Source organism: Onychostruthus taczanowskii, unplaced genomic scaffold (assembly GCF_017590055.1).
Source record: "Onychostruthus taczanowskii isolate IOZ18803 unplaced genomic scaffold, ASM1759005v1 scaffold43, whole genome shotgun sequence".
Classification (NCBI taxonomy): Eukaryota; Metazoa; Chordata; class Aves; order Passeriformes; family Passeridae; genus Onychostruthus; species Onychostruthus taczanowskii.
Window position 1 is genome coordinate 1882747 of NW_024501792.1, and position 23227 is coordinate 1905973.

General features: G+C 63.3%; 2 protein-coding genes across 4 annotated transcripts; both read left to right on the forward strand.

The window, feature by feature from the left end:
- Nucleotides 1-5098: 5098 nt before the first annotated feature.
- On the forward strand, nucleotides 5099-11843 carry ABCG4 (ATP binding cassette subfamily G member 4). Its single transcript, XM_041413888.1, is given in 17 exon segments — nucleotides 5099-5138; nucleotides 5141-5211; nucleotides 5214-5267; nucleotides 5792-6029; nucleotides 8097-8214; nucleotides 8291-8423; nucleotides 8620-8670; nucleotides 8807-8952; nucleotides 9187-9310; nucleotides 9477-9591; nucleotides 9745-9881; nucleotides 9963-10061; nucleotides 10206-10374; nucleotides 10879-10979; nucleotides 11145-11303; nucleotides 11420-11538; nucleotides 11618-11843. Coding segments are annotated over 17 exon segments (2100 nt in total).
- Nucleotides 11844-16859: 5016 nt separating this feature from the next.
- On the forward strand, nucleotides 16860-23134 carry NLRX1 (NLR family member X1). Of its 3 annotated transcripts, XM_041413940.1 has the most exons (11): nucleotides 16860-16996; nucleotides 17266-17296; nucleotides 17467-17598; nucleotides 17693-17820; nucleotides 17967-18027; nucleotides 18402-18499; nucleotides 18690-19306; nucleotides 19752-21166; nucleotides 21958-22044; nucleotides 22129-22380; nucleotides 22478-23134. In XM_041413940.1, the coding sequence occupies exons 4-11, from the start codon at nucleotides 17700-17702 to the stop codon at nucleotides 22794-22796; spliced, it is 2970 nt and encodes a 989-aa protein (XP_041269874.1). In that variant the 5' UTR covers nucleotides 16860-16996; nucleotides 17266-17296; nucleotides 17467-17598; nucleotides 17693-17699; the 3' UTR covers nucleotides 22797-23134. The 3 variants fall into 3 exon arrangements, with proteins under 3 accessions (XP_041269874.1, XP_041269873.1, XP_041269875.1); XM_041413939.1 differs by lacking the exon at nucleotides 17266-17296 and having other exon boundaries at nucleotides 16866-16996; XM_041413941.1 differs by lacking the exons at nucleotides 16860-16996; nucleotides 17266-17296 and adding an exon at nucleotides 17300-17383.
- Nucleotides 23135-23227: the final 93 nt, after the last annotated feature.

Genomic DNA, 23227 nt, shown 5'->3' on the forward strand with positions numbered 1-23227 from the left:
GGCAGAGCATCCCTGCCTTGCCCAGCCTTCCCATCCCTGCCTGGCCCCGGGCCTTGGCACAGCTGGGCTGAGCTGCCTTCGAGAGAAGGGCCCCGTGCCAGGTTTGCATTCGCAGCATTTGCAGCCTGGCCTCTGTGCTCCCCAGGCACAGCTCTGCTGCTGCTGCAGCTTCGGGGCTGGCTGCTGGGAGTGTCCCTTTAAACCCCGGCTCCAGGCAGGGTAATCTGCCGGAGATTAGCTGCTGGGGAGAGGATTGGCATTAGAGGGAATGTCTCCTCCCTTCCCCCGTGTCCTGCGGCATCCCCGGGCCCGGGGTGTGTGCAAACCAAGTTCACTTTCTCCTGGGTGAGCAGAGAGGGCTCTGGGGCTGGAGAGGTGAGGGGAGGAGGGCAGATGATGGCACTGGGCCTCCTCTTCCTTGCCATGCTGGCCACGCTCACCTCCTGCCAGGAGCCAGAAGGTAACAGGGGGCTTGGGGGACGAGGGGGTTTGTGGGGTGCCCCAGAGCTGGCACCAGTCCTGCCCAGTAAGGAGCAAGACCAAGGCTGGGCACAGGGGACGTGGGAGCTGAGGGCTGAGTGGCTGCGCTCACAGCAGGGCTGGGCTGGGCTGGGCTGGGATGGGATGGGCTGGGATGGAATGGGATGGGATGGGCTGGGATGGAATGGGATGGGCTGGGATGGAATGGGATGGGTGTTTGCGGGCTGCAGCACCGCCCTGCGGGGCTCTGAGGGCTGGGCAAGCTCTGGCAATGGTGTCGCTGTCCCCGGTGGCCCCAGGAGAGCTGGACACGTACTGGTCGGGCACGGCGCCCATCTGCGTGGGGGGCTGCAGGGGGAGGCACAAGGAGCTGAAGAGGAGCCAGTGTGGGAACGGCAGCTGCTGCTGGCTGGGCTACAAGTCCTTCTGCAGAGGTAAAACCCGGGGGAAGCCGGGGGATCCCTGGGGATGCTGCAGGGCTTTGCGCCACACAAAGCGCCAGCGCCTCCGGCAGCCTGGGCCGCGCGGGGACACAGCCCGGGGCACCCACTGCCTTGTCCGGTGACCCCTGCGCTGTCCCCGTGGCTGCATCCCTGTCTGCAGTGAACTGCGGGCGGCCCGAGGCGGATTTTAACTCGGTGGTGCACGGGAACGACTGGTGGGTGGGCTCCGTGGTGCGCTACAGCTGCCGGCCCGGCTTCCTGCTGCTGGGGGACCCCGCCAGCGCCTGCCAGTCCGATGGCCAGTGGACCCCCAAGCCCTCCTGCCTCCGTGAGTAGCCCGGCTGGCTGCAGGCGCGTCCCCAAGCCCTCCTTGCTGCGGGTGAGCCCCCCGTGATGGGCTCTGCCCCTGCAGGGATCTGCCTGCGGGGCCGCATCGAGATCAGCGAGCGGGACCTCACCGGCGAGTGCTCCTCGTCCTGCGGCGGCCCCGCGCACCCGGGAGCCGCCCTCAGCCGCGGCTGCATCCAGGTCTCAGCCTGTGTCACCAAGCTGTCGGGCTGGCCCCGCTGGTTCCAGCGCTGTGACATCTGCGAGTGCGACTGCCACGTGCCCTGCGGTGGGTCCCGCTGGTGGCACTGCCCGGCCGCGGGTCACTGTCCGAGGGGGAGGCTGGCACGGGGAGGTGGGAGCTGCAAACAGCTCAAAATCCGCTCTCTTTGCTCTCCTCAGGTTCTTCCAGGTAGAGCTGGGCCAGCCGGGGCTGTGGCCGCTGGCCCCGTGCCGAGGGAGGCTCCCACCCCGGCTCTGCTTCCCTTCGCTGCTGTACTCCTTCCATGCTCCTTCCATCAGCTCCGGCTGCCCTCTGAGGTGTTCTGCACTCACTCTTGCAGGGTGCCTCATCCCAGACTCCCCAGGGCCAGGGGATGCTCTGGGAGCAGCAGCTGCTGGCATCTGGGAGTGTTTCCTGCAGCAGGGCTTGGGGACAGGGCTGTGAGCAGCCAATTCCCAGCTGCTTCCCCGAGGAGGCTCAGAGCCCCTGTTAGGAGGGAGGGAGGCAGCACCTGTGCCTGGTGTCAAATACCTGTCCTTCAGTGCTGCAGGTTGTGATTTCTCCGTGTCAGGGAATTCCAGGCCCTGAGCTGGGAGGTGGAGCTGCCCCCTGAGCTCGCTGAGGCCAGCAGGAGTGTGGCATCTGCTCCTGTCCCCATGGCAGGCACAGAGCAGCCTGGCCAGGGCTGCAGCACCCACTGCTGAGGAATCAAACTGCCCTGCAGCCTCCCTGGGAGTGCAGAGGAGGGAAATCTCATCTCCCAGGTGGAAAATCTTTCCTACTGGCTGCTGGTCCTGCTCCTGCCAGGGGCTCTGTGGTCCTGCCCTGAGAGTCCCTTTCCACGGGGGCTTCTCCTCCCAGCAGCTTGGGGCCACAAAGGGGGAGATGTGACTCCAGCTTTGTGCCCCTTGAGGACATCTCTGGCTCCTCAAAGCAGCCATGGAAGCAGTTTTATTCCCTCGGGGAAGGAGAGGGTGGTCTGGGGTACAAGTGATTGTCACTTTAATTTTTTAAGGTTTTCTAAGCCTTCTGATGTTTGCATTCTTATAGCAAACTTTCTCACACACTTTCTGTAAACAACTTATTGTTTTGCATTATTTTATGGACGAAGTGAAATTTAATAAACTGTTAGTTTGTCTAAGTTTGGAGAGGTGGCACTTTCACCCTCCAATCCACTGTCACCTTTAGAAATCTATAAATGTTGGAGTCAGAAAATAAACTTCCCTTTTTTCCCTTGAAAACAACAGCATGTCTATGTTGTGTTGTTTCGTGTCCTAGAGCAACAAGTGGTGGCACAGCTGAGGGTCCTGGAGGACCAGCCACGGGTCATTAAAAATATATTTGCAGGCAATCCCACAGGTTTTCCTGTCATGCAGAGAGGTTCTGCTGCCTGCTCTGTCCCTGCAGCCCTGAGCACAGATGACAGAACCAGGACAAGCTCCCTCTGCCACTGTCCTGAGCAAGTGAGCCCCCACGGGGACACAGCTATGGCCAAGGCCACTTTAGGAAGGTCCTAGCTGGGGGATTAGAGGGATGTGGATGTCCCCATGGCACTGAGCTCCATCCTTGCTTCCTCCCACCTTGAAATGACTCCCCAGCAGCTGCTGGGTGCTTCATGGCCACCAGCTTGGGTCCAGCTGAGCAGAAAGGGGTTTAGCATCCATGAGGTCACTCCCAGGCCATTCCCTGCAGGGAATGTGGCACTGCCAGAGCAGGTCTGGGCTGGGACCTGCACATGGGGATTGCCCCAGGGCTGGGTGCAGAGAGAGCTGGCTGAGTCCCACGTGCCTTTTGCTCCGGGACAAGATGATTTAAGACCTCCATGAGGAGCTTGGCTCCATGGATAACTCCTTGTGCCCTCCCTGCTCTCCTCTGCCTGGATCCTGCCCTGAGATCTGTCCCAGCCCTGAGGTGCCAGGGGGTGGGGAAAGCTCTCCTTGGCATCAACAGATGGTTTTTTAATTAATACTCTTGCTGGGTGCCACTCATTTCCATATGTCTCTGGTGTTTAAGTGCTGTGGTGGGTGAGAGGTGTGAGTAACAGCGAGGAGGGAGCCAGGCGTGCTGCTGGGGAGCTGCAGGACGAGCTGCACCAGGGAGGGAGTGCTGGGGGTAAAACCCCGGAGGGACCCCCCCCTGCCACGGCCCTTTGTGACCAGCTGTCACCCCGCTGGCTGTCCCAAGCCACGGCAGCCCTGGCTGCAGGCCGGGGGGGCTCTGTGCATTGCTGAGCGGGGCAGGAGCAGCTTTAGGGTGTGTTGGGCTCCCTCGGGGGGTTTGGCTGAGGGGGCAGTGCGGGGGCTGTGTCCCAGAGCCGGCCCTGGGGTGCAGGGGGTGCGGAGGCAGGGCTGGCAAAGCCCGGGAGTGCGCTCAGGGATGCTCAGGCCTGCTGGCAGGCAGCGAGAGGAAATAGAGCCGGTCCCTTTAAGAGGATTTTTCGCTGCCTGGCAGCGCTGCCCGCCCGGGCAGCCCCATCCATCCCTCCTGCCGCCCATCCCGCTCCCCGCCCGGCAGCACCGGCCACGGGGCTGGCGGAGAGGGCCCCCCCCGAGCAGCCCGGCCCGGGGGGCTGCTGGCCACTGCGGGGCTACCGCTAGCCACTGCGGGGTTCCTGCGAGCCACTGCGGGGCTGCGGCCGGAGCGCCCCCCGCCCGCCCTGCCCACCCAGCCCCGCGGAGGGATGGGGAGGAGACCCGGGCCGGGCACCCGCGGGGGCAGCGCCCAGCCCGGCTCCCACCGCTGAGCACCTCAGCAGCGCCGAACCGAGCCGAACCGAGCCGAACCGAGCCCGGCCGGGCCCCCCGGGCATCGCCCCTTTGTCTGCGGAGGAGGCGAGGCGGAGGCGCTGCGGGAGCGGAGCCGCCGCCCCGCACCCTGCCAGGTGAGCCTGCGGGAGAGCCGAGAGCCTCCCCGGGGCCGGGGAGGGGGCTGGGGATGGAGGGGGCCGGCGGGGAGAGGGGATGAAGGAAGAGCATCCTCGGGCAAAGCCTTCCCGTCCCCACCCCGCGCCTCGGGGCTGGGCTAAGCCGCGGAGAGCCGCTTGCGGGATTTAGCGCTCCGCGAACGCCCAGCCGGAGGAGTCAAGGTGAGCCCGAGGGCGCTTCGAGCCCGCTGCCCCCCACCAGGACCCCCGAACCCCCCTTTTCTGCACCCCGCGGATGCTGGGAACCCCCACCACTCCTTCCCCGGGGCTGGGCTGGCTTCCTTCCAGCCCTGAGCGGGGTCTGCCTGCAGCAGGGGCTGGGCTGGGCTGGGGGGATCTCCCGCAGCTGCCGGCGCCCGGCGCCCCTCGCAGGGGCCGTGTGTGTGCGCTGCAGCCGCAGCGAGCCGCTGCCCGCAGCCCCCCGAATGTAGGTTAGCGAGGCGCTGGGACCCCAGGCTGGGAGGCGAGATGGATGCAGGGCACAGCCGGCTCCAGCACAGCCCGAGCTCCTTTTCCTGCTGCCGGGGGGGGATCCCCGATCCCCTGGCAGCCCCTGAGAGCCGGCGCTCCCCGCCCCGCTCGCTCAGCATCCCCCGGCACCGCAATCCCCGAGGCGAGCGGGGACGCGCGGAGCCCGGCCGCGCTGCAGCCGGCTGTGGAGCACTGCGGGCACGGGAGGGCTGGGGCAGGTGCATCGGCGTCATGGCCCCAGCTCAGTGCTGGCCTGGCCTCCCAGGCTGTGCTGAAAGAGCCCGGAAGGTGAAACGATGAGCCGAGGAAGGCAGAGAAGGAATGGCACCAGCAGGGCCCCCTCCCCGCTCTGTTAAGGCTCTCCCAGCAAGCCCAGGGGGACCCCAGGCATTGTCTGAGGGTCTGATGTGCCCGGGGCTGCTCTGCCCCAGGAGCATGGCGTGCTTTGTCCAAGAAACCAGCTGGAATCATCTGCTTGTTTAGGATTTCATACCTAAACAACCCCCCAAGGGCAGGGCTGGTTCCTGGTGAGTCCTTGGGGACATCCATGCATAGGGCAGGACATCAGCTCTTCCAACCCCCCTCCTGCACCCACCGGGACAAATGGGACCGGGGCAGGGTCCCTCGGGGCTGGGGGAGCTGAGCAGCTCCGGCAGCAGAGCGGGACCAAGCCGCAGGAGGTTCATGAATTATTGACAGCGGAGCTGAACAAAATCCTGCTGCTCCTCGCCCGGAGGCCCTGGGCGCAGGCTCGGCCGGCTCCATCCCCGCAGCCAGCTGTGGGTGCTGGCCCCGGCTGGGCGGGGGGGACAGCGAGGCCTGGAGCCAGCAGGAGCAGCAGAGTCAGGACTGGCTGCGGGCTGCTCCCTGCAGTGCCGGGGAGAGGGAGCCCGCTGCGAGCCGAGCCCCGTGCGCTCCCCACAGAGCGGCAGGATGGCGGAGAAGGGCATGGATCCCGCCTGCGTCTCCATCGCCCTGGAGGACACGGTGTGCCACGCCGGCCCTCCCGACGCCCCGCTGCTCACCACCCACTTGAAGAAGGTGGAGAACCACATCACAGAGGCACAGAGGTTTTCCCACCTCCCGAAGCGCTCGGCTGTCAACATCGAGTTCATCGACCTGTCCTACTCCGTGCGGGAGGGGTCCTGGTGGAGGAAGAGAGGTAGGAGCTGGCGGGTGGGCAGGGGCCTGCAGGGCTCTGCCACCCCATTCCCGTTCCGCATGCCATGACCTCACCCTGCCCTGTCCGGGTGCCAGGGGCTCTCTGTGCTTGGGTGTTTGTTCTGGGTGCCCGTGGGAGGCGAGGCTCGTGTCCTGCACCTGTGCCGGGCAGTGCCAGGGGAAGGCAGAGCGCATTCCAGGGAAACCTCTGGCCAAGGGCCTGCCGGGACGGGTGGGATGCGGTGGGATGGGTTTCCCCAGCACTGCTGCTCGGGGTAGGATGGATGGGATGGGTTTCCCCAGCATTGCTGCTCGGGGTATCACGGCTGTGTGGGATGCAGCAGCTCCGAGCCTGGCAAGGAGAAGGTGTGGTTTGTGGGGGATTTCCTCTCCCTGTGCAGCCCAGGCCGTGGCCCCCTTCCCTGCGTGCGACTCTGGCCGAGAGCTCAGGGAGGGGAGAGGGGAGGCAGATGGCGGCTGGTGGGTGGTAGTCTGCTTTAATTAGCGCTCTCAGTTAATGGGATGCCAATCAGGCAGCCCGATAAGATGGAGGGTGAGCTGATCTGCAGAAGCTGAAGGCAGGCAGGGACGAGCAGGCGCCGAGGTCACAGGGCTCTTTGAGGGGCTCTGCCAGCCAGGAGTGCCCGATGGGGCTCTGCCCCGTCCCCAGGCTGTGCAGCTCGGGAAACCGAGGCGCCGAAACACCCTGGGAGCAGCCCTGACATCCGCCGGGATGATGCCTCCCTGCTTTTCCGGGATGCTGAGGAAGCATCCCAGAAGGATCCATGGCACAGCCGCGGGCTGGCCAGGGCGGATTGTGCTCTAGCACCCAGGAGGGAGCCGGCTGCTTGCCAGCGGGCCAGTGCCCTGCAGGGAGGGAGGGGGGAAGGCTGGGGCAGGTGGGAGCAAGCCGAGGGGTCCGGGGGTCCCGGGGATGGCGGAGGGAGGGGCGCTTTCCTCCCCCCCGTTCAGGCAGGGCTGGCGGGGGTCGCGGTGGCTTTGGCCACAGCCCCCAGCCCCGGCTGGCCCGCGGTGCCGAGCAGGAGGTTACTGGCAGTCAATGAACGTGAGTAACCGCTGCGCAAGCTGCAGTGGCGCCGACGTGAGCAGCATGCGCGGTGCGGAGCCGTGCGCGCTGCCGGGGGGGGACTGCCTGCTCTGCTCCCCCCTGGCCACCCTGCGCAGCCCCCTCCCCTCCTCTGGCCGCCCCTCTGCCCGCGGGACCCCCTCCTGCTGCGGAGTTCCTGACCCCGAGGGCTGCGGAGGAGGAACGGGGGGCTGCGGGGCTGGATGACCTTCCCTGGGGATGGACAAGCCCAGGGCTCCCCAGCGAGTGGGACTGTCAGTGCTCTGTCCCTGGGCTTGCCCCAGCTTTGCCCCACAGCGGCTGTCCCCGTGGGGCACAGAGGGGACACAATTCCATTGGAGGGATGCTCAGGCTCGTTCCGTGGGGTTATCACCCCCAAAACCAATTCCTGTCCAGCCAGGGCTCCATTTCAGGGGCAGCGCCTGAGAGCCTGAGGCTGTGCTTGTTCCTTACTCCCGACACATCATGTTCCTTCTGCCAGAAAATGCTAATCAGCCGCGTTTAAAGCAGAGATAATTCCAGGTCTGATTAGCAGTGGCTGCTGCCGGGTGCCACAGCGTGAATGCCAATGAAGGCAACAGCCGGATCGGGAATTCTGCCTGCCCCCTGCTGCCCTGCTCCGCGCTGGCCCTGTCCCCTGGCCTTGGGGATCAGCATCTGAAGACATGCCCAGGAGCAGTGTCACAGCCTGGTAATCTCCCTTAGCAGCTCCGTGACCTGACCCGGGGATTTCCCTGCTCTTTGCTGTGATCCAGGTCAGGAGCTTCTTCAGCCCTGGGAATCAGTGGGATCAGCCGAGGACCAGGGGCAGGGATCGTGCTGGAGGTGGCAGCTGCTGTGCCAGGGGATGCTGATGGAGCACACACAGCCCCTGGCATGGCACACGGAGCTCCTGAGGTGCCCCAGGAGCTGGGATGGCATGGCAATCCCTGCAGCACCGCTGCCCTGGGAGGCCAAACCCCGGCTGCTGTCTCCCTGCAGGGTACAAGACTCTCCTGAAATGCCTGTCAGGGAAGTTCTGCCAGCGGGAGCTCATCGGGATCATGGGCCCCTCGGGAGCTGGGAAATCCACACTAATGAACATCCTGGCTGGCTACAGGTGAGGCTGGGGGGGTTCAGAGGGGCTGGGGGTGCAGGGCTGTGCTGCATCCCCCACACCTCCCTCATTCCTGCAGGGAGACTGGCATGAAGGGGCAGATCCTGGTGAACGGGCGGCCGCGGGACCTGCGCACCTTCCGCAAGATGTCCTGCTACATCATGCAGGATGACATGCTGCTGCCACACCTCACCGTGCTCGAGGCCATGATGGTGAGCCATGGGGACATCCTGTGGGCTGTCTCCTTGTGGGCACTGAGCTCACACCGGCCTCGGGCATCTCCAAGGGAACGAAATCCTGCTGTCCGTGCTCCCTTCATGCGGAGCAGACAGGGCTGGAGCCACGGTGCAGCCAGTTCTGTTCCCTACGTCTGACAGTCGTGTCTCCCTGGCCATCCTCTCCCTGCAGGTCTCTGCTAACCTGAAGCTGAGTGAGAAGCAGGAGGTGAAGAAGGAGCTGGTAAGGGCTGAGAGGGTGGGTCCAGACCCCCTCAGCTCTCCCCAAGATGGGGACAAGGGGAGCAGGGGATGACAAGGGTGAAGGGGGGTGGCAGGATTGGGATGAAAGTCCATGAAAAACCCCGGCTGTGTGACAGGTGAATGAGATCCTGACGGCCCTGGGGCTGCTGGAGTGCTCCTACACCCGCACCAGCTCCCTGTCGGGGGGGCAGCGCAAGCGCCTGGCCATCGCCCTGGAGCTGGTCAACAACCCGCCCGTCATGTTCTTCGATGAGCCCACCAGGTGAGGCCACAGGGGCTCCCAGCACTGCCTGCCCAGCTGGGCTGCCCCTGCTGGCCTGGCCAGTGCCCTCTGAACACAGGATGGGACTGTGCCCATGGGGATGGTGCTCTTCTGCATGGATCTGAGGGTGGACACAAGAGGAGGCAAGTGGGGGCATCTTTAGGATGTTCTTCTCCCCCTCTCAACTCTCCCCTTCTCTCTCTGCTGTCTCTTTCTCCTCCTGCGTGGCCGCAGCGGTCTGGACAGTGCCTCCTGCTTCCAGGTGGTGTCCCTGATGCGCTCCCTGGCTCAGGGTGGGCGCACCATCATCTGCACCATCCACCAGCCCAGCGCCAAGCTCTTCGAGATGTTCGACAAGGTTTGGCCTTGGACGGGGTCCCTCCGGCCCCAGGACCCAGGAGGGGTGGGCTGCAGGAATTTGTCCTGGGGCTTGTGTGGCCGGGGTCTGGCAAGGGAGGTGGCCAGGAGCGGGTGACAGTGCCCTGGCTGTCCTGCACCTGCCACATCCCGGCTTCCTCTTGCAGCTCTACATCCTGAGCCAGGGCCAGTGCATCTTCAAGGGCGTCGTGACCAACCTCATCCCCTACCTGAAGGGCCTCGGCCTCCACTGCCCCACTTACCACAACCCCGCTGACTTCAGTGAGTGCCCCCAGCCCAGCAGAGGGTGGCGAGCTCCAAACCCAGTGCCCGAGCCCTGGGGGCTGCCCAGGGTGCCCAAGGGAGATGGCTGTGCCCCTCCTGCTGGGTGCTGGTTGCCTCAGCACCTCTCAGGGGTCCTGTCCCCTTCCACAGTCATCGAGGTGGCCTCGGGGGAGTACGGGGACCTCAACCCCGTCCTGTTCCGCGCGGTGCAGAATGGGATGTGCACCATGGCTGAGAAGAAGAGCAGCCCTGACAAGGCAGACTCGTCGTGCCCAACGTGTGGGACGGTGAGTGGGGCTCAGAGGAGCCTCCAGTGCCAGCAGGGGCCCCGTGGGGTGAACCTGACCCACGTCCCTGTGCTCCTGCAGGACGTGGATCACATCGAGAGCCACACATTCGCCACCAGCACCTCAACTCAGTTCTGCATCCTCTTCAAGAGAACCTTCATCTGCATCCTGCGGGACACGGTGAGGCCAGGAGAGGCCGGGCCAGGGCTGGGCTTGGCCTCTTAGGGGGCTGGCAGCCACAAGGAGCTCCATGGGCTGTCCTCTGCTCCCTTGGGATGTTTTTGGGGTGCAGCCCTGCCTTGCTGAGCCCCCCTGTGCCCGCAGGTGCTGACCCACCTGCGGTTCATGTCCCACATCTGCATCGGGGTGCTCATCGGGCTGCTCTACCTGCACATCGGCAACGACGCGGGCAAGGTCTTCAACAACACCGGCTTCCTCTTCTTCTCCATGCTCTTCCTCATGTTCGCTGCCCTCATGCCCACCATCCTCACCTGTAAGGAGCCCCTTGCCCCCAAATTCCCTCGCTGCTCCCAGCTCTCGGGGTGCTCCAGCTGCGTGGCAGAGTGGGGGTGCTGGGCAGGGTGTGGGGAGCCAGAGGGAGCGGGCAAAAGGGGCAAAATAAGAGAGGAGAGAAAAAAAATTAAAGAACAGGGGAAAGCTTTCTGTTTGCCTGTATTGCAGTTTTGGCCTTTATTTGGCTGTAATCTGGCTATTTCACCCCTGTTGTCTCAAAGCAGAATGCTGGAATTTTAATATTTTATGTTTTTAATCTGACAAAATGTGTGTAAATCTGTAAAAAGCCCCACCCAACCTGACTTTTCCACTCGGAATTTCCCATATCAGTCACTGATGTTTTTCCCCAACGAAGGTTTGGGCACCCTCTCATGATGCAGGCAGGGGGTTACCTGGTGCATCCCACCTGCAGGACGGGTGTGAGAGGGGCTGGAGCACCCCAGGGCAGGGAACTGCTGCCTGCTCACTCCTTGTTTCCCTGCAGTCCCCCAGGAGATGACCGTATTCCTGAGGGAGCACTTGAACTACTGGTACAGCCTCAAAGCCTATTACCTGGCAAAGACCATGGCAGATGTGCCCTTCCAGGTGAGCTTCCCGTGCGTTTTGTCACCACCCTGATGCTGATGTGCCGCCCTTGGCACTGCCACTTCCTACCCAGCGCCCCAAGCCGGCCGTGGCGGGGTGCCCCCTTCCCCCAGCGGGGTGGGGATGGCCGTGGGGCCCAGCAGGGCTGTCTCTGTCCCCGTGCAGGTGATCTGCCCCATCGCCTACTGCAGCATCGTGTACTGGATGACGGGCCAGCCCCCCGAGGCCACGCGCTTCCTGCTCTTCTCCGCCCTGGCCACCGCCACGGCCCTGGTGGCCCAGTCCCTTGGGCTTCTCATCGGAGCTGCTTCCACTTCCCTGCAGGTCTGGCGGGGCTTTGTCTCTCTGTGCAGAGCTGCAAGGCACCCTGTGACAGTTTGGGGTGAAGTTCTGCCCACGGGTGGGCAGGGACGTGACCCCCAGTGGCCTCTGCTCCCCAGGTGGCCACCTTTGTGGGACCCGTCACTGCCATCCCCGTGCTGCTCTTCTCGGGCTTCTTCGTCAGCTTCAAGACCATCCCCACCTACCTGCAGTGGAGCTCCTACGTCTCCTATGTCAGGTGGGCCCCAGCTCTGGCCAGAGCTCCCTGTCCTGGGCCCCCCTGGGCCCCGGTGACCCTCAGGTGTGCTCTGCCCCAGGTATGGCTTCGAGGGGGTCATCCTCACCATCTACGCCATGGAGCGCGAGGACCTGGAGTGCCTCGAGGACTTCTGCCCTTTCCAAAAGCCCATCAAGATCCTGCAGGAGCTGGACGTGGAGGAGGCCAAGCTCTACCTGGACTTCCTCATCCTGGGCATCTTCTTCGTCATCCTGCGGCTCCTGGCTTACCTGGTGCTCAGGTACAAGGTCAAATCTGAGAGATAAAGGGGCCGTGGGGCCCCGGTGCCGTTCCCGGGCCTGGCCTGCTGTGAGGGATGTTCTGCAGATGGACACGGTGCTCCTGCAGGTCCTGGACCGTGGCGGAGGCACTGGGAGGTGCCAGCCGGGCCTGGCTCAGTCGAGAAGGGTTTTGAGACATCTCGGAACTGTTTTAACCTTTCCACACACTCTTCATTGCAAAACGTTTTGTACAGCCCTGGCATGTGCCACTCTCCCCCCCCCAGGACTGACGAGCCCCACGGAGCTTGGGTCCCCTCTTGCTGTCCCTGCCTGCCCTGGGGACACCAGGGACAGTCCAGCCCAGGGCGTTTGTGCCGAGCACGGCTGCGAGGATCCTGCTCCGTGCTGGGGCTGGGCTGGCAGGACAGAGCTGCAGAGCTGGAAGTGCTGCTCGTGGCCCCGTTCCTCGCCCTGGCCAGTGCTGAGAAGAGCCCAAAGATGCCATAGGTGAAGTTGCACAAGGCTTTAGAGTTTCCTGTCGCTGTAGCCACAGAGATTGCTGCATCTCCCTTTCATTTCTGTGCAAATCTTCCTTTTTTTTTTTTTTTCTTTTGCTTTATTTTTTTTTTTTTTCCCACAAGCCCCACTGCATCCCAGTCTTCAGCAAAGGGAGCAAACAGGCAGAGAAGGACTTGGGGCTCTGTCTCAGATTCCTGCTGGGACATCACCCTCAGAGATGGGATCTTCATGCCAGGGTCTGTGGGAGCAGGACAGTGTTCTCAGACCTTAGGGAGTCTCACATTCAGTCCCTGTTGTCTCTGGGGTCTGAGACAGGAGGCTCTGAACCAATTCAACCGACAAGGAGAGAAGTGACTGCTCCTTGCATGGAGCAAGGAGGATTTGGCTTCCCACACCCTGCCCATGCCAGGAGACTGAAAAACAGGGCTGGGCTCAGCTGTGTCACCACTGGAGGCTCTGCTGCAGGAGGAGAGCTGGCCCTGAGCCCTTCCCCTGCAGCCTCTCTCCCCCAGCTCCACTGGGGCTGTCTCAGCAGGACAGGATGGACAAGCTTCGCTCAGCACCGACTATGCAAGGAGGGGACACCAAGGACACCCAGCCTGTCACAGTGCCAGCCCCCCAGGGTGACACTGTGCAGAAGGGGGTCCCAGCAGTGCCTGAACTGGAAACCAGGTGAGATCCCAGACTGGTTTGTTTGCAGTGGGTGACCCGGACACAGGGAAGGCCTTTGCACTTAGTGACTGGTACCAGAAGGTCCCTTTGGCACTGGTGTCTCTGGTGGCTGCTCCAAACTCGCACACCTTGCAGAGGGAAGGCATTTCAGCACCTTGCTGGCTCTCCAGAGGAACTGAGCTGAGCCCAGAGCTGGTGGGGCATCTGCACACGCTGCTGTGCTGGGAACACAGCACCCTGCTCACCTGCACAGCACAGGCTCCGTGGGTGTGCTGGCACCGCTGGCACCGGGCTGCACGTGTCACCCACAGACGTGGGAACCCGCAGGATTTTGGCAAGCATGGAAGTGGGGGAGGCAGCCCTGCCCCACCCTGGCAGGCTGGCCCTGGTTCAGGTCAGCCTGGGGATCCTGCTCCTGGCACTCTGAGCCGCCAGGGATTGCAGGGCAAATGCCAGATTCCAGCAGAATCCTGGACTCTGATCTTTGGTTTTGCTGGCTTGGGTTGGGGCTGCGCAGCAGAGTCTGGCTGGCCTGACACTGATGCTGGCACTCAGCAAAGCTGAGCTTCCCCTGCCTGGAGGGCATCGAGGAATGTTTGGCCATGGGACTCTCCTGCACGGAGGGTCTGGAAGCAGGACACACCCTGCTGCCCTTTCCACGCTGAGCATCGGGGTTTTCCCCAGGGGCTGTGTCTGACTTTTCACTGTCCCTCACAAAATTCCCCTCTGCTCCTGGATCTTCCTTCAGTGCCGTGCTCTGCAGTGGAGCTGTGCCAGCTGGAGGGCTGCAGTGCTGCCAACCACAGCCACAGGGGCACGGAGGAGTGGGGGACAGTCCCTGTGCCTGCTCTCTCACGGGGGGCACGGAGGGGCAGGGAGCTGGGGCATGTGGGGCTGTCACCCTTGTCCATCTCCTTGTCCCTGGAGCTGTTGGGAATGATGCCCTGCTGCTGCCCTGCTCTTGGGCTGGGACTAGTCCGTGCTCTGTTGGGCTGAGGCTTTTCCCTGGATGGATCCTGAGGTGCAGGAGGTGTCAGTGGGGCAGCTCTGCACAGCTCCAGCTTCTCCCCTGGCATTTGGGGCTCTCGTGGTGGGTCCTGTCCTCTGCACCCTGCGGGTGCTGCTGTCCCCAGCACTGTGTCCTGCACCCAGCACACCTGGACACCCTTGTGCCATCACAGCCAGGGCCACCACCGCTCCCAGGCGGACCAGGACAAGATGGACTAGTGTGTGGAGCAAAGGGGCTCCCAGCAGGCACCAGTGACTGCCACTGGCCGTGTCCCCCAGGCACAGGGAAGGCTTTGTTGACCAGGCTCAGCTGCTTGCAGAGAAGCCCCGTGGAACAGGCTTCCCCAGCTGGGAGCAGCACTGCCAGGGCAGGTGGCTCCTACTGCTGGGCCCAGCCTGCCTGGCACGGGGCAGCTGGCAGCACCCCCGGGATGCCCAAGAGGGCTCAGCACATCCTGTGCCTCCTGTGCCCGTGAGCTGCAGTGTCCCAGCTCACCAGGTATGTGGCCACTGCGGGGCAGAGGGCCAGGACAAAGCCTGGAGCTGCAGGATGGCTGTCCCTGAGCTGGGCAAGGGCTCTGGGGAGTGGGAGTGATGGGGCAGGCTGCTCTGCCTGGGGCAGCAGGACACAAATGAATGTGTTAATATGAAGGGGCTGATGAGTGGGGGAAGTGGCACAGGGCAAAGGCACCCTCGGTGCTGCCTGAGGAGCTGAGACTGTCCTTTCCCTGTCTTCAAGGACAGCCCCAGAGGCGGTGGAAGGTGCAGGGAAATGCGAGGAGGAGAAGCACGTTTGCACTGAGCCCGAGGCTGGCAGGGCTGGGCTGAGCACCCCGGGGTTTATGGCCTGGGTGGTCCCTGCCCTGCAGGAGGGGTTTTCTCTGCCCTGGCATGGCAGAGGGATGGGGTGCAGCCACCCTGCTCCAGGGGGCCCTTAGGGAAGCAGCAAGGATGCACTTTATCAGAGCAGGGAAGCGGAGCCGTGGGTGCTCCTGGCTGCAGGAATGCCCCGAGAGAACGCGTCTGGATAATCACGAGGAGTGTGATGGAGGAGAGCAGGCTTCTTCCCCCACACCTCCTCTCCTCTCCTGCCCCTGCCTTTCCTTGTGATGCACTTTGAGTGGATGAGGGTGGGGTTCAAGCTGTGGCTCTGGCTCCCTGGGAACACCAGTTGGGCCTCAACCCACCAAAAACTGCTTCAGCCCCTTTGGCCCATGGCTGTATCGGGTTCTGCCTCTCACGGGTGCTCTGGTGGCAGGCAGGCAGGCAGGGGCATGGCCACTCACCTCCATGCATGTCCAGGCCACCTTTGTCACACGCACAAGAAGAGCAAACGCTTCATCACCTGGCTGGGCTTTGCTGGAGGGGAGACTGGGCTAGAACAGGGAGGGGATGGGGCTTCTCCCAGGGTTTCACCCCTCTCCCAAATCAGGCAATAAAACAGTGTTTCCTTCTCACTGTGTGTGGACACATTTGTCCTGTCCCTGTGCACGGGCAGCCTGTGGCTGCCTGGGCTCTCTGTGTGTCCCTGCCACGCTGCAGCCCTGTGGTTTTCCAGCCTTTGCCGTGTCAGGACACGAGGCTGGACACTGGGGGCACGTGTGATCCAGGGGGGCACCACGCAGACAAGTGCAGGCATTGAAACTCACATTTCCACACGACCACAGGTGTGGGCTGCTTTCTCCCTGGGACAGCTTGCCAAAATAAGATGCAGGTAACAGCTCAAAGGCCGAGGGACTCTGCTGGCACAGCTCTGTTGTGGCAGCTGCTCCGGGGGGCATTTGCCCAGGTCTTTCTTCCTTGCTGGGAGGAGGCTGTGAGGCAGGATCAGGGCACAGCTGCCCACAGCTGCAGCCTGGCAGGAACCAGGCAGGGTGGAGGTGAGACCCTGGGCTCTCCATTCTGGGCTGCACACGCAGGTAAGTGCCCCGCAGGGACGGGGTGCCAGGTGCCAGCTTGCTGCTCACCAGTGCCCAGAGGGTCCCGGGAGCTGTCGGGCAGGAGGAGATGTTCTGGTTTGTGTTGGTGTTTCCGAGATGCCAGCTGTACTTGTTGGATTTCACACATCAATAAAACTTATATTTATAGTGTACTGCCTGGCTGTCTCCCTTTCCTGAGAGCCTCGAGGGGGGTGTGACAGCTGTGACCACTCACTCCCAGCACCCCTGGGTGGGCTGGCACTTCCCACGACAGCACCCAGGGACTGAGAAGAGTGCGTGTGGCCCCGGTGACACAGCTGTCACTTGCTGGGTGGCCAGAGCGGATCTGCCGGCAGCGGGAGGGCAGGTACAGGTGTGCGTGTTTGTGTGTGTTCAACAGCACGGCCAGCACAGCCTCCCCCGCTGGGGAGCGATTCTCTCCGGAGCAGAACGCGTTCTTGCAGCTCCGGTTGCACAGCCGGGCAGCAGCTGGGGATGCAGAGCGGCCAGATGTGTCCGGGGGACATCCCCGCCTCGCAGCACATCTGGTAAGAGCGCAGCTCCCCAATCCTGCGCGTTTGGGAGGCCCTGGGGAGTGCGGGTGTTCTGCCAGCTTCCAGCCGCTCTCCCTTCCTCTCCGGGGAGCTGGGAAAGCAGGGTGCGGGTGTTCTGCAAGCCTGCAGCCGCTCTCCCGTCCTCTCCGGGGAGCTGGGAAAGCAGGGTGCGGGTGTTCTGCCAGCTTCCAGCCGCTCTCCCTTCCTCTCCGGGGAGCTGGGAAAGCAGGGTGCGGGTGTTCTGCCAGCTTCCAGCCGCTCTCCCACCCTGCTCGGGGAGCTGGGAGAGCAGGGTGCGGGTGTTCTGCCAGCCTGCAGCCGCTCTCCCGTCCTGCTCGGGGAGCTGGCAGCGCCGTGTGCGGGGCGGGCCGGGGCGGGATGGCGTTGCAGGAAGTTCTGCCTGCGAAGCAGCCGCCTCCGCAGCGGAGCCGTGCCCGGGACAGGCACGGCAGGAGGCGGATGGGCAGCTCCGGGCAGATCGAGCGCAGGCAGCTCGGCGTTCCCGGCTGGAATCCGGCAGGACGAGGTAACCGCGGCGCCGCTGCCGCCTCGCTCGGTGCCGGCCCCGCCGCTGCCCCCGCTCCGCTCCCTGCCCCGCCACGGCCTCGCCATGGAGCGGGGAGCCGGGAGGGCACAGCGGCGAGGGCACCTCTGCCACCGGGACACGGGGGTCCCCAGAGGGGTCCCCGGAAGGGCTCAGCAGCAGGACGGCAGCTCAGGGCCCTCGGCTCAGCAGAGGGGCTGGGAAGGGGCTGGAAAGCGGGCATGGGACAGCGTGGGCTTTGTTTCCTGCAGGGGCACCGAGGTCGGGACACCTGTGTTCAAGGTCAGCTCCTCTGCCCCCGCCCCTGTGCCTCAGTTTCTCCACCTGGATCACATAAAAAGGGGCTGTGAACAGCGTGGCTTGTGGGAGGTGTGAGTGAGTTGTCACCCTGCTCGGCGCTTCCTCGCGGCTGGGGTTTGCTTATATCCTTCTCCCCTCTTTCTCTGCCTCAGTTTCCAGGGATGTTGGGGGCTATGAGCACCGCCCGGGCTCCTGAAGGATCGCCCTGCTGAGCCCTGCTGGGGCGGGAGCCTGAGTCAGCGCCAGCACAGCCGGTTCTGCCGGGCTGGACCACGCAGGGGCAGGTAAGGCTGGGCAGGGCTCTGCTGCAGCACATCCCGCAGCCCCCCGTGTTCTGCTGAGCCCCCGCAGCCCCTCACCAGCTCCCCTGTGTTTCAGGTGGAGGATGTCCCGGGCCATGCAGTGCCAGAGCTGCCTGCCCTGGGGCAGCTGGGCATGGCTGCCGCGGTCCCTGGCAGGGACAAGGGGGAGCCGCAGCGTGTCCGTGTGTGCCGCTGCCGTGCCAGGTGAGCTGGGCTCTGTGCCTCTGGCACTCGGCCCTGTCCCTGTTGGACATCCCTCCCTAGGGTGTGGGGCACCCTAGCAGGGTGTGAAGCTGTGTGGGGTTAGCCCTGCTGGGTCCCTGACCGTGTGCATTCCTCCTCCCCGGCAGGTGGTGCAGGCAGGTGTTTCCTCAGGAGGATCCTTGGCACAAGCAGCATCTCCCTCCCCAGGTACAGTCACTGTCACACGGCTGGGGCTCTTTGTCACAGCACCCGGGTGGCTGAGCTGGCTGCCTTGGCACCAGGGACACTGCTTTGCTTCCACCTAGACAAACACCCAGACCCACCTCCCTGCCTGCTCTGACTCCAGCCCACCTCCTCTGCCTCTGCACGGGTTTTCTGGGAATGCACAGCCCGTGGCTTGCTGACCTGCCTTCACCTCCCAGCCGTGCCCCTACCCTGGCCCTGCGCTCTCCCGTGGTGTGGGGAAAGGAAGGGGTGAGCTGGCTCCTCTCAGCACTTCCCACAGCCTTGCTGGTGATCTGCCCGCCCTGCCCAGGCAGGGTTTGGAGCTGCTCCCTGTGACACTCTCCCTCCTCCTGCAGGGGCTGTGTTCACTACCAGGGAGACTCTCTGGACAGCTCTGCCCAGCCCAGCTCCTCTCGCCATGGTCAGTCCCAGCTGAGGAACGTGGCTTTTGCTGGTGAGTTTGCAGCTCTGGTCTGGAGGGAGGGTCCTACACAGTGGGGTGGGGGCAGCTGCTGTCCTGGGCAGTGTGAGGGTTCCCCATAAATGGGTGCTGTCCCCTCTCTGCAATGGCTTGGGGCAGGCAACTTCCCCAGTGCCCTGCCAGTGAGCAGCCCTTGTCATGTCCAGCATCTTCCTCCTTCCAGGTGCCATCAAGAAGCACCAGAAGAGCCTGTCTGCGTGGTTCAGCCACCAGCCCAATGAGGAGAGGCAGTTTGGCCCTTCCTTCTCTCTGGATGCCGTCCACGTGGACCCAGTGATCCGGGAGAGCTCCCTGGAGGAGGTTCTGAAGCCCTCCCCTGATTTAACCATCCAGAACCAGCTCCAGCAGCCCTGTAGAAAGGTTATCAGCCTCCACAACCTCTTTGACGTGGACGCCTGCGGGCGGCAGGTGAAGAACGTGGTGCTCTACGGCACCGTGGGCACGGGCAAGAGCACCCTCATCAAGAAGATGGTGGTGGACTGGTGCCACGGCCGCCTGCCCCACTTCCAGCTGGTCATCCCCTTCTCCTGCGAGGACCTGTCCCACAGCCACGCCCACGTGTCCCTGCGGCGCCTCATCACCAAGAAGTACCAGCACCTCCGGGACGTGGTGCCCCTGCTGGAAGCTTCCAACCTCAGGGTGCTCTTCATCCTCAACGGCCTGGAGCGCCTCAACCTGGATTTCCGCCTGGCTGGCACGGAGCTGTGCTGTGACCCCAACGAGCCCGTGCCTCCCTCTGCCATCGTGGTCAACCTGCTGCGGAAATACCTCCTGCCCGAGGTCGGTGTTGCCCTGCTTTGTGTTGGGAGAAGGTTGGGGGTGAGCCCTGAGGCAGCACAGGGCTGTTGTGATCATTGTTTGCAGTCCAGCTTGGCTGGGAGCAAGCAGGCAGCCTCTCTTCCTGGAGGGACTTGCTAAGGTGGCCTCATGTCAGTGGTGGGATCTTTGAGGGGGGCCTGGTAAGGTGATGAAGGCTGTGATCTTCCAAATTTATTTATGTCTAGGAGGCCTGGTAAGGTAATGAAGGCTGTGATCTTCCAGACTTTATGTCTAGGAGGAAATGGGGAAAGTTCTTCTGTCCCCTCTGCCTGGGCCAGGTTTGATCCAGCGCCCTTTGTGCAGCACCTTGTGAACCCCACCCTGTGGACGGGGTGATCACTGTGCACCTCTCCGTGGGTTGCACCCTGCTGAGCAGCCCCAGACTCTTCCCCCCCTGTGTCCCCAGGCCAGCATCATCGTCACCACGCGCCCGTCGGCCGTGCGCCGCATCCCCGGCAAGTACGTGGGGCGCTACGCCGAGATCTGCGGCTTCTCCGACACCAACCTGCAGAAGCTCTACTTCCAGATGCGCCTCAGCCAGCCTGGCTGCTCCGGGGAGGAAAGCCAGGACCGCCGCTCAGTGGAGCAGGAGAACCTGGTGGAGATGCTGTCGAGGAACTTGGAGCGCCACAACCAAATAACGGCTGCCTGCTTCTTGCCCTCCTACTGCTGGCTGGTGTGCACCACCCTGCACTTCCTCTACTTCACCAGGACGGTTCCTCCCAGCCAGACCCTCACTGGCATCTACACCAGCTTCCTGAGGCTCAACTTCAGCGGGGAGGTGCTGGACAGCACCGACCCCACCCACATCTCCATGATGAAGTACGTGGCCAAGACAGTGGGCAAGCTGGCCTACGAGGGGGTGATGTCCCGCAAGACCTGCTTCTCAGAGGAAGACCTGCGGGAGTGTTTCGAGGTGGAGATGAAGACTGAAAGCGAGCTCAACCTCCTGGAGGTTTTCCGCAGCGACGTCTTCCGCTTCTTCCTCAGCCCGTGCGTGCAGCCGGGCAAGGAGCACACCTTTGTCTTCACCATCCCCGCCATGCAGGAGTACCTGGCAGCCCTGTACGTGGTGCTGGGCGAGAAGAAGACCCTGGCCCAGAGAGTGGGGAAGGAGCTGTCAGAGGTCCTCGGGAAGGTGAGCGAAGATGTGGCTGTGGTTGTGAACATCATCTCCAAGGTGCTGCCCCTGCGCTTCCTCCCCGTGCTCTTCAACCTGCTCAAGATCTTCCCTCGCTATTTCTCCCGGGTGGGCGGCAAGGACAGGGACACCATTGCCCACACCATGGCAGAGGAGCTGTTCAAAGAGGAGGATTACTACAATGACGATGTCTTGGACCAGATCAACTCCAGCATCCTGGGCGTGGAGGGCCCCATGCGCCACCCCGATGAGGCCCCGGATGATGAGGTCTTCGAGCTCTTCCCCATTTTCATGGGTGGGATCCTCTCCCGCCGCAACCGCGCCATCCTGGAGCAGCTGGGCTGCTCCATCAAGAACCTGGCAGCTTTTGAGATCGCCAAGGCCATGAAGAAGACGGTGATCAGGAAGGGCCGCAGGGGCCTGCCCCCCTCGGAGCTCATGGACTATCTGTTCTTCCTGCACGAGTTCCAGAACGAGCGCTTCACGGCCGAGGCCATCCGCTCCCTCCGCGCTGTCAACCTCTCCTCCGTCAAGATGACCCCTCTCAAGTGCTCTGTGCTGGCGTCTGTCATGAGCACCACGTGTCACGAGGTGGAGGAGCTGAACCTGACCTCCTGCAACCTGGACAGCGGCAGCTTGAGGACCCTCTTCCCTGTCCTGCTGCGATGCAAAGCTCTCCAGTGAGTACCACCTCCTCACTGCTCAAAAATGGTGGTTTTTCTCACCTCTGCCCATCACAGGGATGGTTTAGGAGCCCAAGTATGGAAAACTTAGGAAAGGGCATGTTTATCCTCAGTGCAGACCTAGGGAACTACAGCTTCCAACATGCAACACTCCTTGAGCAGCCTTTCTAGGGCACTGCATGCTGGGATTTGCAGTCCCAGCTGACCCTCCTGCAGGAATTTTTGGGAAGTTCCCTGCAGCTAGTACAGGCTGGGCGGGCTGCCAGCTGTCCTGGCAGACCCGAGTCCCTAGGGGAAGTTACCCGGCATCCCCGTGTCGTTAGCTCTGTGAGGAGTTTGCTGTCCCAGAGGTGGGAGTCTGGGCTGTGCAGATGTTCCCACAAGCGTTCCAGAACGTTTGTGGAGCTGCAGGTCTTCCTGCCGCCCAGGTGGTGGCGAGACGTGCTCAGCACAGATGGATCGGGCTGTGCAGCTGGGCTGTGCCGCACTTCCTTCCTCCAGATGCTCAGGAGGGCTTGATGGAGCCCTGATCCCTCCTCTGACCTTCACCCACCTCCTGAAGACTCCACCATCCCCTTCCCCTTGCCCTGCTCCTGCTGGCACTGGCTCTGCTGGCTCATGCTCCGGTGCGGTGTCACTGTGCTCCCTTTGGGAGAGGAAACCTGGAGTGGCCTAGTTTGGGGAGCCCAGGGAGGATGGTGATGGGCAAAATGGAGCGGGCAGGGCTGCCAGGCTCACAGGTAACAGCCATTTTGTTCCTGTCACCCCCGTGTCTTGCTCTGCACCAGTCTGCAGCTCAACAGCCTGGGCTCCGACGCCTGCAAGGAAATTCGTGACCTGCTCCTGCATGACAAGTGTGTGGTGAGCAGACTGCGGTGAGTACGGCCCCCGCCCTGCATGACGCTGCCACTGCTGCCCCCGACGTGCCTGGGCACTCCCTGAGCTCCCGTGTCCCACAGGCTGGCCAACAACCCCGTGGGCGAGCAGGGTGCTCGCTACCTGGCCGAGGCGCTGGCCGGCAACCGCTCGCTGACGCAGCTGTCCCTGCTGCACACCGCGCTGGGGGACCCCGGCGCCGAGGCCATCGCCCAGCAGCTGGCCCAGAACCAGCACCTGCAGGAGCTCAACCTGGGCTACAACTCCCTGACGGACACGGCGGCCCTGCGCGTGGTGGAGGTGGCCAAGAGGCACGAGACGCTGGACAAAGTGCAGTGAGTCTGCTCTGCCACATCCCTGCCCTTCTGCCCCGCCCTGCGTGCCTCTGTCCTTCCCCTCAGCCCTCACCAGGGTCTCCTGCTGCTTTCCCAGCCTCTACTTCAACGACATCAGTGAGGATGGCAAGAGGGCGCTTGACAGCCTGCGCATGGACCGGGATGGCGTCAGGGCTCTGGTTTTCCTCACGGCGGGCACCGATGTCTCCGATTACTGGTCCCACATCCTGAGCGTGGTGCAGAGGAACCTGCCCTTCTGGGACCGCGAGCGGGTCCGGCAGCACCTCGCCCTCCTCCTGCAGGACCTGGAGAGCAGCCGCAGCCAGACTGCCAATCCTTGGAGGAAAGCCAAATTCCTGCGAGTCGAGAGCGAGGTCAAGAAAATGCTGGGGAAACTGCAGGATGGGAGCCTCTAACCTGCTGCCCATCCACCAGCCAGGGTGGGGCAGTGGAGTGTGCCCAGCAGCACATTCCCTGCACCTTTACCCACCTGGAGATGCTGGGTGGATGGTGCTGTCAAAGGTGCTGGGTGTGTGGGGCTCAGCCTCATCTGCAGGTGAGGCTGAAGTGTGGGAATGGGACAGAAACCAGGCCAGGAGCAAATGGGACTTGTTCTTCTGGGCTTGTGGAAAGCCAGCGCCTGCACCCCAGCCAGAGCAGTGGCAGGGAGCAGGACTGGGGCTTGTCTGTGAATCTTTTGGGAGGATTAAAGTTCACCTCTTCATTTCCACTGAAGCACACTAGTACCAAGACTTGATCTCCTCTTCGGCCCCTTCCTGGGGGAATGTGGAGCCGCCCCTCCAGCAGCTGGAGTGGAGGGTTCTGCCTTTCCCCATCTCACAGCACT

Bases quoted from the DNA above. Each gene is read 5' to 3' on its own strand.
- NLRX1 (XM_041413940.1), top strand. From the start codon at position 17,700: ATGTCCCGGGCCATGCAGTGCCAGAGCTGCCTGCCCTGGGGCAGCTGG. The intron at 19,307-19,751 runs GTCGGTGTTGCC...CTGTGTCCCCAG, and splicing joins GGAAATACCTCCTGCCCGAG to GCCAGCATCATCGTCACCAC. The intron at 21,167-21,957 runs GTGAGTACCACC...GCTCTGCACCAG, and splicing joins CTGCGATGCAAAGCTCTCCA to TCTGCAGCTCAACAGCCTGG.